The 14,136-nt window shown below is 35.3% G+C and overlaps 1 protein-coding gene across 5 annotated transcripts in view; it reads right to left on the bottom strand.

Annotated features, from left to right (window-relative positions):
- LOC138716204 (ATP-binding cassette sub-family G member 1) overlaps positions 1-14,136 on the bottom strand; it is a 372,962-nt gene that overhangs the window by 153,208 nt on the left and 205,618 nt on the right. For all 5 annotated transcript variants that reach the window (XM_069849057.1, XM_069849050.1, XM_069849071.1 and 2 more), the window contains one exon: positions 10,812-10,996. In XM_069849057.1, the coding sequence (XP_069705158.1) occupies positions 10,812-10,962 (151 nt within the window). In that variant the 5' untranslated portion in view covers positions 10,963-10,996. The remainder of the gene's footprint in view (positions 1-10,811; positions 10,997-14,136) is intronic.

Genomic DNA, 14,136 nt, shown 5'->3' with positions numbered 1-14,136 from the left:
ATGAGATACTTATGAAAACAAAAGTCAATATTACTCCAATAAATAAGCATTTTCCGTCAAATTTTCATATAAAGAATTGGTCTTATTTTTTATCTAGGAGCACGCTCACGCGTTTTCCAAACATACTTATGGCTCAGCCTGTATATATACACACAATTACTGTCTTATTTAAAAAGAAACATAAGTATTAGTATTTATTTAGTATTTATTTATTTAACCTGGTAGAGATAAGGTCGTCAGGCCTTCTATGCCCCTCTACCAGGAGATTACAACTATAATATGAACAATAAAATTACAATTAATATTAAATTTACAATTACAATTACAATAAAAATTAAAGTACGACAAGATTACCTGATTAATGAAAGCTAGACATTTTATCATAGAAGTTAAGAACAAAGAATATTTTTGTGTTTACTGAATTACAAGTTAAACCTCCAATAACAAAATTCTATAGTGATGAAATTACCGGATATTGAAATATTTTGTGATAGATTAAGAGAACTATTTACAAGATACCATGTCTGAACGAGTCTCAATTACTGACCAAGTGCCTAGTAAGTTTGCGTTTGAATTCAATTTTATTTCGACAGTCCCTGATGCTAGCAGGTAACGAATTCCAGAGTCTTGGCAGGGCTATTGTGAAAGAGGATGAGTATGAGGAGGTGCGGTGGGATCAATTTTTATCATGTCCCATTGTTTACAAAATGTCTCAGGTTTTCACGTAAAAATTTGGAAATGTCCCTGTTTTTAAAACATCTTAATGGGAACGCTAAACGACATAAGGATGTATGAAGGACGGAGACAAAAAACTTCATGGTTTCTAGATGTCGGCATTAGAATGAAGTGGTGTGGTCAGGACCAAATTCCGACCGAATTATAAACCTCCGGATAGACCAGGTATCCATTTTAACAGGAGAACAAATGGAACCTGGGCCATTCTGGAAGTTTAGGAGTGAGAAAATCTCGCTGCTATCCGGAACCTTCCAATACGTAACCAATTCTTTCTGCGGTAACTGTACGATAATTATATGTATGATATATGGCATTAAATGCTATTTATTTACATGTACGTGAAGCCAGGGACATCATTATAATGGTGAGGAATTATAATAAAAAATAACTTAAAACATTCATGGAAATCTTACCTAAAGTCGCTTTATCTATGACAAGTCAAGCAAATTCAACTCGGCTAATGAAGAAAACTTATATATGAGAATGAACGATCAGAAAATTTGTGATCCAAGCTTCAGCTAGCAGACATAAACATAGTCATATGAATCACAGACGTGTGGAAAGTGGGGTGCCAAGTCATCGAACTTGGACAGCAACTGCGACAAATAGAGAAAAGGGTTCAAAGTGCTACCGATACGTGCAGACAATCACGCCACCTAGCGACAGACAGAGACTGGCAGTTCACACGCTTCCCAAATGTCACTTCAATTGTCATAATCGTCCTTCTGACAGCTCAGTGCTAGAGCGCGGACTCATCATTCCGCGTTCGATACCCGGTATTAACATGTGTCATACTTATGAACAAAATCGAAGGACATTTTGTCCCGTGATTCTGTTGTTTCACTCAAAATTACATTCAACCCGCACTCTACTTCATCCCAACCTTCTCCTCATTTTATATTATCGTCTCATCACAGTAAATCGGTTCAGGTTAATGCGTACGAGCTTCGGTGATGCTGAATGGATATGAACAGCCAAATTTCTGCTTCTGTGTAAAACGATCACGAAACCCACTGGCATACACCTCCACTCCAAAAGTAGCTACTGTAACAAACATTTCGGTTGGTTCCATACATGAAGTGCTGAAAATGAACAAATTTTTTCCTCTCAGCGAAGACGATTTTGATAGAAGAGTAGAATTTTGTGAACAGATGTCTCAGAGAATTGAAGATGATCCATATTTGACATAAAATATTTGCTTTAGTGATGAAGCGACTTTTTTTTAAATGGGTTTGTCAACAAACACAAACATTCTGATGGGGGCAGATAGAAAAGTTAATTTTTTTCTTTCGCCATGTTAATAATGTCGAAAGAAGTGCTTATACAAATTTTGGCCATTCGACCGCAATTACAAGGACCGTAAAAAATAAGTTCGCCGGGGGCCGTTAACAGAAAGAAAACATAATTTCATTGGAAAAATTTATTGGAACAGAAACAGCTATTTTTAATCGAAATTGAGACATCTGTCATATCATGGGATCGACAGAGAGGTGCAGACGGCTGTCAAACGCTGGTTCCGATCCCAGGCGGCTGACTTCTACGACACAAGGATACAAAAATTGATACCATGGTATAACAAATGTCTCAATTCCAGTGGGGGATATATTGACAAATAGTGCGAACAATTCCTGCATGTTTCAATAAATTTTTCATGCAATTGTGTTTTTTTCTGTAAACGGCCCAGGGAAAATCACTTTCTGGACAGCCTCGTAATTGCGGTCGAGTGACCAAAATTTGTATAAGCAGTTCTTTTGAGATTATTAACATGGCGGAAGAAAAAAAAATAACTTTTTTTATTTGCCCTCATCAGAAAGTTTGCTTGTGAACTGAAAGCTGATGAGGGTAGTATTCTTCGCTCTCTTGGAAGTCCCTACCGTTTCCATTACAGTAGATAAGAAAACTTCGACAAGGGACATTTTGTCTTCTTAATATGCCTCTCCTGTCTCTTCCAAATTATGGGTCGCGTCATCTCTTCTGTGGTCTTCCCGGTGATCGTCCTTGAGGGATTCATCTCTAACAGCGCCAATAATCCTGTTACGCGTTTGTTTATTCCTTATTTTGTATTCGATCTAGCACTCTAGCAGTGATTTACTTGTTATTTATCTTAGTGCGCACATGTTTAAGGTTTCCGAAAATATCTGCTCCTGGAAAACTCTGAGACTTTCAAAAACGTGTCATGAAATCCTGAGCAACTGAAATTAGTAATATGCGTTACAAGAGCGGTATGCTGAAGTTTTCATGTTCGAGGAAAAGTTTGAAAAAGCGAAACGTAGTTGAGATTTTTTAATTTCCGAGAATTCAAAGAAAACATACCGCTCGTGTATCGTACATTATTTTGTGCGAAGATCGTTTATTACATACCTGAAAGAGGAATTTCTAATTAGTTGCAATGAAATCTCCATCTTGGTTTCTGTTCAATGACGGCAAATTTGCAAAACAAAAATATCTATCTTCAACATTTTTCCTTAAAAATGTTTTCTGTGTTTACTATACTCCAGCAGGCCGTGATATACGTCTGTTTTTTTTTCCCCAGACTATAAATGCGAACTTAAAACAAACGGTAAGGTTATGTAATGATTTATTTTTCATTTTAATATTTTAACAATATTATTTATATAACACATTGCAGTAATAACATCGGCAAGTTTGTTGACTTTTTCACGGCTTCCTTAATGTTACTTGCATCACGAATGCAGTACCTTTAGTGGAGTTGTAGAGTTTACTTAATTTTTGCAAATATTTAAAAACAATAATTAACAGTGCAATTTAGGTGAAATTGCAGTGGTAAGTTTCCAGTTTATAATTATTACTATATTGAACGTCTCTAAAAATAATATGTTAAAAGCCTAAAGCAGTAAAATCAATATGTCACTTAAGCGGTAAGAAGAGGGAAATTGTTATGTGTGTTAGGTTGGGAATACTGAATGTGGAATTTTAGACTTTCCGCGGATTGGTTTTGTGCGGAAACCAAGCAAATACGCACGATCTCGCACAAAAATTTTTATTCTCATTGCGTAGACTTTAATTGCTGTGTTAAGTGTGAAATAAAAAAAAAGTGCGTCTTAATTTAATGGCACACCATTTTCTCGAGTACCAATCTAAATATTAACAATTTAAACATTTCATGAGCGAAACACTTTCGTTGATTTATTCAAGTGTCGGTGGTTGCAGGAGTAAATTCGGTATTTACCTTTCCATTAAGTAACTCTCAAGAAAATGACCTTCGCTTCTGATGAGAAGTTAGGAATGTAAGTGATGCCTTTGAGCATTCATTGACATGACCTTACTGACAGGCCACTTTTGCGGCAGATCTTCAAGTTATTGTTTGCATTATGACGTAACTTGCCTGCTTTCATAATGCGCGCCAGCTTATGAGACCTTTTGCAATGTACCAAAGATTTATGATAGCATCATATAACTTCGATAGTCTAACACAATATTTCAGTTTTTAATGTAAATCGATAATGCGCTTGACATTTCGAGAAACCTGGTCAGACTTTCCGTTAATAAAGTGACGTCATCCAAGCGCGCTACGTTCCGCCTGATAGCAGTACTAGTAAATGTCAAAGCTTAACGAAAATTTCAACTTCCAAAATTATTATTCGTACACAAATGGGAGTGGTTAATAAATGCGGGGAGTAAAAAGATAGAAAGTTGATTTAACATACTGTAATTCTAAAGTACTCAACTGTGGTATTAATTTTCAAACAACTCATTGGCGTCATATTCATGTGTGAATCATTTCGACTAAAGGCTCATTCACAATGAAAATTAAACATAACCGTAACATAAACACAGAAGTTTGCGCCCAGGCTACCAAATGGGATCATTCACAATGATTCACATAAGCATTGACATAAACATTACCGTAAGACGTTAACATGAAAGTTTGCAAACTCCAAACTTTCATGCTTATGCTTACGTGATTTTCAAACAGAACACAATCGTGGAGCGCTGAAGTATACGACAGGATATGAGGAAATGGCGTCGTTGTTATGTTTCCATGGTTACCAAGTATCTTTGCGGTTATGTTTATGTTTCCATCGTGAATGATGGTATGACTTCTTGATTTTACCGTAACGTTTATATTCTTAAGTTAACACTTATGTTACAGTAAAATCAAGAAGTCATACCATTATTCACGATGGGAACATAAACATAACCGCAAACACACTTGGTAACCATGGAAACATAACAACGACGCCATTTCCTCATATTCTGTCGTATACTTCAGCGCTCCACGATTGTGTTCTGTTTGCAAATCAGGTAAGCATAAGCATGAAAGTTTGGAGTTAGAAAACTTTCATGTTAACGTCGTCTTACGGTAATGTTTACGTCAATGCTTATGTGAATCATTGTGGATGATCCCATTTGGTAGCCTGGGCGCAAACTTCTGTGTTTATGTTACGGTTATGTTTAATTTTCATTGTGAATGGGCCTTTATAATTCCATTGTTGTCTCGAGACTTGGCCTCATGGAATGAGGAAGCGAAAATGAAGTAGTTAACGAGAAGGCTTCTTCGTCTTAAATTTAAATGCAGGAAACACAGACAGGTATGACAAGAAAGTGTTGTTACCTTAAAAACTTGAAGCGTAAGCAAGCATAATGTTTTGATATATCCTGAAATCTCTAATCGTTAGAAAATAATCATAACAGTTATATTCTATAGATGAGATAAGACAGGATTAGACTAGATAAGGTAAATTAGATAAAATCAGATTAGATTATACAAATGAAATAAGATTATACAGATTAGATAAGACAGATTAGGTAAAATTACACTAGACTAGATAAGATTATAATAGATCAAATTAGATTAGTTTAGATAATATTATATAATTATATTAGATACATTTTATATATTAGATAGAACTAGGTAAGATTCCATTGTATACGATTAGATAAGATTACATAAAGAATACATTAATAGACAGAATTAGCTAAGATCAGATTACGACATAGATTACTGTAAGATTATACAGGCCAGATAAAATGAGATAGAATTGGTTTAGATAAATTTATATAGATGAGATAAAATTACTAACACAAAACCATACACAGATCTGAAGTCTGATCACTGTAATATGTAGCTAGTGAGTGATGTATGCAATGGAAGGGGGAAAGGAACTAACCACCCTACTCCATTATCTCCTGGCCTAGTTGCCTCATAAGTGGTGCCCTGTTGGTATCACTTGTGAGGTTCAGACCTGTCTTCGGACAGTTGACTAAACAACAAAAAACAACAAAACCACACATATTGTTTAGATTATATAGATTATTATTGTATTAGATAAGATAATGGATTACATAAAATAGGTTACATTACATAAATTAGATGAGATTAGTTATATGAAATTAGAGAAGATTATATAGATTATGCGAAATTAGATAAAAATGCACTATACAGATTAGATCAGATTAGATTTAATAAGACTGTATAGATTAGCTAAATTAAATTAGATTATATATAGATAACGTAAGATTGGATTAGATAAGATTATATAGATTAGATGAAATCAGAGAAAAATGGATTATACAGATCAGCTCAGATTAGATTAAATAAGACTATAGATTAGCTAAATTAAATTTGATTATATAGATTACGTAAGATTGGATTAGGTATGATTATATAGATTAAGTGAAATTAGATAAAAATGCATTATACAGATTAGATCACATTAGATTAAATAAGACTGCATAGATTAGCTAAATTAAATTAGATTATATAGATTGGATTAGATAAGATTATATAAATTAGGTTAAATTAGATAAAAATGCATTATACATATTAGATCAGATTGGATTAAATAAGACTGCATAGATTAGTTAAATTAAATTAGATTATATAGATTGCATTAAATAAGATTATATAGATCAGGTGAAATTAGATAAAACATATTACACAGATCAGATCAGATTAGATTACTGTATAGATTAGCTAAATTAAATTAGATTACATAAGATTATATAAATTAGGTTAAATTAGATAAAAATGCATTATACAGATTAGATCATATTAGATTAAATAAACCTGCATAGATTAGCTAAATTAAATTATATTAGGGTAAATTTGGGTCTGTTGGACAGTCGGGCATGTTGGACACTTTGTACTTTAACGTGTTACCTCGCCACTTGTGGGCACCACATTCTGCTAGAAGTCAATGACGGAAGTAGGCACGAGTGGCTACTTCCGTCATTGATTTCTAGCAGAATGTGGTGCCCACAAGTGGCGAGGTAACACGTTAAAGTACGAAGTGTCCAACATGCCCGACTGTCCAACAGACCCTAATTTATCCTATATAGATTGGATCAGATAAGATTATATAGATTAGATGAAATTAGATAAAAATGTATTATATAGAGTAGATTAAATAAGAATATGGATTAGCTGAATTAGCTAATTACCGTGCGGTAGCGTCGCAATTTATACGTAACGCTACAAAGCTGGAAGGTTGCGGGTTCTATTCCCGATGGGGTCATAAATGTTTTCCCTTGATTTAATACTTCTGTGAGCATTATGGCCTGGAATTTGCTTGACTTCTAATAGAAATGCCTACCAGAGGTATTTCCATGGGACGGGCATCTGACGTCTCTACTGCCATTAATGCCGATTGTCTGTAAACCATCTACTACCCTCTGGGCCGATTTAGTCTGTAATGGGGTTGACTTTACCTAAAATTACATTAGGTATTGGGCACATTTACACCCCTGATGTTAGAGGCTGAATAAACTCCAGGGCCATAGTGCTTCAGGAAGGTTTAAATCAATGGAGGAAATCCATAACACTATCGAGAACAGAACCAGCGACCTACCGACTTGCAGCGCAATGCCTTAATCGCTACCATACTGGATGGCCCAAAATCAAAGAAGGGAAAACAGAAAGGGAAATCTGGAAAAAGAAGGAAAAGAGAATGGAAGAAGCAAGCAAACTAAGTGAGAACGATACAGAAAAAGGACAGAAAGAACGCGGAAGTGAAATGTTCAGTTCTTAACCAGAGATAGATTTCTTATCATGTGTGTGAATAGCAGCAAATCATCATCGAATGTACTTCATAAATCACTATTTTATTATGCGTTCTAAATAATTTATATCGGAGAATATTACTTCTTTTTATAAACGTTATGTTGTAACTTAGACACATCGCTGTACACAACAAGCTACATTCGAACTTTTTCCTGCAAAATCATAGACCTACATGATTCATTACCATCTCACATCAGCGTTTTTCAGTTTTCTTTGCCCGAGGAATCATGATACCATGACAACACAAAGTACAGTACACACAATATGACTATTATAAAGTATGTAGCAGCGATTAGGACGTACCACACACACGCTGCTATCTGCAACAGGTAGGCTGCATAAAAAATGCAGAACTTGTCCAACAAGAGACATGCTACGTACTAGCATTAAATATTTTAACCTGATATTTAAGGGGGATAAACCAATACGATTGAAATTAAAAGAGCATTTCCATATAAAATAATTTGCTATTTGCTGATGATCAAAATTGTGGTTATCTCGATTGTAGAAGACGTTAATTACATGGGTAGAAAACTAGGGATGAATATTCAAAACGGGGACTGAAAATTAAGTATGGAAAAACATTGTATCTAAGCACGGATCCCTCTGCTGATATGGAAATAAACGGGAAAAAAATTAGAACAGTGCAAAGTTTTAAATATCTGGGATCAGCCATTCAAAGAAATAGATCATCTGATTCGGGCATAGAAAGAAGAGCCATTGAAGCAAAGAAAATAATTGGAGTAGAAATCTTTGGAGTAGAAATATTATCAGAGGAACTAAAATACACTATCTACCAGAAAGTAATTAGGCACTGTTTTTGTCCCTTTAGAACCTCGTGGTGTCACCTCTTGTTGCTATAACAGCAGCCACCCTGTCAGGCATGCTCTCCACTAGTTTGTGTAGGATATCCACTGGGATGCGTCGCCATTCCTCTTGCAACATGGCACTCAGTTGGACAATGGAAGTTGGCCGCATCTCCTGAGACCTCAAGCTCCGGTCCAATTCGTCCCATAGGTGCTCAATGGGATTGAGATCAGGACTCCGTGCAGGCCAGTCCAACCGGTGAACATTATTGTCTGCATACCACTGCACAGTAGCCGCCGAAACATGGGGCCAACTTCCATTGTCCAACTGAGTGCCATGTTGCAAGAGGAATGGCGACGTATTCCAGCGGATATCCTACACAAACTAGTGGACAGCATGCCTGACAGGGTGGCTGCTGTTATAGCAACAAGAGGTGGCACCACGAAGTTCTAAAGGGGCAAAAACAATGCTCAATTACTTTTTGGTAGATAGTGTATTAATGTATAAAACAATAGTCAAAAGGTTTTTATTGTATGCAGTCGAAGCTTGGACACTTGGACAAGAACATATAAACAATTTGATGGAGCTCGAAATAAACATAATTGTTGCAACAAATGGGACCCGAAGAGCCAAATCAAGAAAACTCGATAATCATCCAGTAGGTGAGTGTAGAGTAATTTAATTTATATGTTTTATTATCTTGATTACTACACTATTGTATGTGCTTATAATTTTACAAACGTGATTAAATAAGTTAAAAATACAAGCAGTAGCAAATATTAGTAATAGTAATCATCAATAATAATATCACTAATAATAAAATGAAGTTAAATTCACCAGTCGCAGCTGTTAATTGAGCGCCAAGCAGTATCTAACATCTACTCAATTTCTTGCTTTGGTTGACTCGTTGCAGCTTATAGCACAAGACCGGTAGCAACGGCAAGCAACAAATCTTTTCACGGCTCCGGAGTACAGTTCCCGACATCCATGCTTTAGAATTTGTGATAGACAGCCGTATAGCTAAATATATTGTACGGCTATTCCATATGAAATCAATCAGTAAAACACCTCGCATTTTTTTATACCCTAATTTTTTCCCTATTTATACAAGGTGCTGAGGACAGTGCATTTCCAAAAATATACTATCGAAAGTCAAACGGTTTTCGTATTATTGAGCGAAAAATTTAGCGTATTTTATAAAAACAAGCCTCTTTCAGCGCTCAGAACTCTGGAACCATTTAGTGCAGAACATTGAACGAGAGCTCATTTTGAAGCTGACATTTGGTAGGTTATGTTAAGAAGTAATCTTTATTTTTATTGTACACAGAGAGACAGATAATCTGATTTTACTTACTTTTAGGCTTTTTGCCAATTTGTAAAAATGTAAAAAAAATATTGAGAAAAAACCTTGCATTATTAAGAGGGATTCGGCATTGTTTGCTTAGTGGCACGGCAATAAGATTGGAGGGTATTAAATAAATTATTTTCACACGCCTAGACTTGAACGGCGCAATACCGCACGCACTGGCCGAGAGCTGAAGATAAGCGAGCGTTGGGCGTCATTTTACTTCTGTGTTTATGAAAACCTGTGATAAAGCTAGCACAGCCATGACTGCTAGACGACACATCACGTGTTTATGTCTCCTGGCCTTGCATACCTCGGCTAGCTCCCGCCTCACAGTCAGCTGGTTAGTTCACGCGCGTACTATCTATTTTCTTTATTTGATATTTTAATACTTTCTTATCAACGTGCCATCAGTAAAAAATATGTTTATTTTTACTGTCAATGTGGAATCTAACCATATTATTTAAATAATGTTTCCTTGGGAAAGGCGTCTTAATGAGGAAAAATCTAAATTTCTCCATTTCCATAAAAAGTAAGAAAATCTGTTTATATGTTAATATAAACTTTAATTTCTCAGCATCAAAATAAACCATGATTTTGATCACTGAGTGAAAGGCTTTCGGAGCTACAACAGTTTAAATTTGAAAATTTTATGAAAATACGATAAATTTAAATATTTTTAATTTAAACACTATGAAGTTCTGATGCCTCAAACTTTGCAAAAAGCATTGTATTACAGTTCTCTATGTACAAAAAAAGTTTTATTGTATTTAGAAATTGTAAGGTCAATTTTCTCTATACAGTATATCGGTCGATTTGAGATGGAATAGCTCGGTAGTAGGTGACAGCCAGCATTACAAGCATGCATTTGTTAAGGGCTGCATGCAAACAGAGACTTACTGGAGGAGAACTTCTTCTCGGAGACGTTGAGCGAGACGTCCGTGAACTCCAGGTCGAAGCGTCGGGCGTTGTACAGCGTGAGGGCGCCGCGAGGAGGCATTGCGATACCGTCGTCGGAGACGCGAAACTTGCAGTTGAGACACGGCTCCATGTCTTCCTCCCGAAAGCAGATCTCGCCCTTATCTCTGTTATGAAAGGAAAACCACAATTAATATTACTGCAACAAGGGCATATTAGACAATAGAAAACAACAATTAACGTTATGCAACAAGGGCATAATGGATAATGAACAACAATTGACGTTATGCAACAAGGGCAAAATGGATAATGGACAACAACAATTAACGTTATGTATCAAGGGCATAATGGATAATGGACAACAACAATTAACGTTATGCAACAAGAGCATACTGGATAATGGACAACAATAATTAACGTTATGCAACAAGAGCATAATGGATAATGGACAACAATAATTAACGTTATGCAACAAGAGCATAATGGATAATGGACAACAATAATTAACGTTATGCAACAAGAGCATAATGGATAATGGACAACAACAATTAACGTTATGCAACAAGAGCATAATGGATAATGGGAAAACAACAATTAACGTTATGTAACAAGGGCGTCATGGATAATGGACAACAATTAACGTTATGTAACAAGGGCATAATGGATAATTGACAACAATAATTAACGTTATGCAACAAGAGCATAATGGATAATGGACAACAATAATTAATGTTATGTAACAAGGGCATAATGGATAATGGACAACAATAATTAATGTTATGTAACAAGGGCATAATGGATAATGGGAAAACAACAATTAACGTTATGCAACAAGGGCATAATGGTTAATGGACAACAATAATTAACGTTATGTAACAAGAGCATAATGGATAATGGACAACAATAACTAACGTTATGTAACAAGGGCATATTAGATAATAGAAAACAACAATTAACATTATGCAACAAGGGCATAATGGATAATGAACAACAATTAACATTATGCAACAAGGGCATAATGGATAATGAACAACAATTGACGTTATGCAACAAGAGCATAATGGATAATGGACAACAACAATTAACGTTACGCAACAAGAGCATAATGGATAATGGACAACAATTAACGTTATGCAACAAGAGCATAATGGATAATGGACAACAATAATTAACGTTATGTAACAAGGACATAATGGATAATGGGAAAACAACAAATAACGTTATACAACAAGGGCATAATGGATAATGAACAACAATTGACATTTATACAAGGGCATAATGGATAATGAACAATTTACGTTATGCAACAAGGGCATAATGGATAATGGACAACAATTGACGTTATGTAACAAGGGCATAATTGATAATGAACAACAATTGACGTTATGCAACGAGGTCATAATGGATAATGAACAATTGACGTTGTGTAACAAGGGCATAATGGATAATGAACAACACTTGGCGTTATGCAACAAGGGCATAATGGATAATGAACAACAATTGACGTTATGCAACAAGGGCATATGGATAATGGAAAACCACAATTAACGTTAATGCAACAAAGGACATAATGAATGTCATAGCAAACTATCCCTTCTGTATCACAATATACAGTGCATACCTCGACCCAATGGCCACAGCTTTTAAAGTCATGTTGCTGATAACTAGAGACCGATATCATATGAAGAAAATTTTGCCAAATATGACATTTATTTTGGCAATACATGAAAATATGGAATAATATTTCAAGCTAAAATCTAAATAATTTCGAAAAAGGTTTATATCATTATTTACAAAATAAGCCTTTAGAAATTAACAGTCTTTTCTATATTTAATATGCTACCAAATAAAATACCACATATATGCAAGACTAAACACCTTTTCAACGTCATAAAATCCTTAACTGAATGCAAAAACTAGGTAACTCAATTTTTACACCAATTCAACAGTTTTTCAGCATCATCAAATCCTTACCTGGATGCAAGAACTACGTAAATCAATTTTTTACACGAAAGAGGGGTCCAGAGGATGATGGAAACTACATCGAAACTAGTCAATCAGGTAAAATAACACCACTTAATTATTAACACATCGAAATTGTTATTTATTTACTTATTTTTACTTATTTGTTTACGTATTTACTTATTCATTTATCTATCTATTTATATATTTATTTGATAAAACGGGAGGGGATGATGTTTTGGTTGAATCTGACCATGACACGGACATAGATGAGGAAGTGATTGGTTCGAATGATTTATCACATGATGACAGAGATTTTATTTTAGGTAAATATAAAATGACTACTTGGACGATATACCGCTGAATGAAAAGATCGGAACCAGAAGCTGCAACGTTATTTCTCGTATTTGATCATTTTCTCGTTGCTCGATAAATATTGCATTTATGTTATATAAATACAGTTAACTTATTTCCAAGACTCTTGTAAGCTTGAGTAAGCACAACAAACATTTTTGGCACATATGTTAAAGGTGGCGACACGCGACCATTGGCGTTACAAAATTTAGCGCGCCTCACCAAGGGTTAATAACGCCATTGTGCTCTCTGGTCACAAGATGAGTCGTATGACCTTGAGCAGTAGCTAAGATAACCCATCGATGTAATGCAAATATACTGCTGAGAATGATAATGAAGCGACAATGTATTCATAACCTTGCTAAAGGAGAGATGGTCTAAAACAAATATTTATAGTTCTCTCACCTGTGACAGCAGCTAACAAACAGATGTCTTTCTATTGATGCTTATGAAGATTTTATTGCGTATTTGTTTTCATTATGAAAGACACAATGATTCCAAAGTAGTGTGAGGATTTGAGTAAAACAAAAACACTATGTGGCATTCTCTTCTTTCAAAAAAGTATGAAAAGAGTTTAATAAAATCTTTCCGTCTACACGTTTGTCCTTTAGTAATTATTTTAGAGGGATTTTTGAAGATGTCCACACCTGTGGAGTAACGGTTAGCGCGTCTAGCCGCGAAACCAGCTGGCCCGGGCTCGATTCCCGGTCGGGGCAAGTTACCTGGTTGAGGTTTTTTCCGGGGTTTTCCCTCAACCCAATATGAGCAAATGCTGGGTAACTATCGGTGTTGGACCCCGGACTCATTTCACCGGCATTATCACCTTCATCTCATTCTGACGCTAAATAACCTAAGCTGTTGATAAAGCGTCGTAAAATAACATACTAAAAAAATTTGAAGATTTCCTCGGATGTAACCAACAAAACTATAATTCACGTTTCAGGGGAAAGAAAAATAATTTCAGAGGCATATTTCATTAGGCCTATATTTA

This window comes from Periplaneta americana, chromosome 2 (assembly GCF_040183065.1).
Source record: "Periplaneta americana isolate PAMFEO1 chromosome 2, P.americana_PAMFEO1_priV1, whole genome shotgun sequence".
Taxonomy (NCBI): Eukaryota; Metazoa; Arthropoda; class Insecta; order Blattodea; family Blattidae; genus Periplaneta; species Periplaneta americana.
This window is presented reverse-complemented; position numbering and strand designations above follow the sequence as displayed.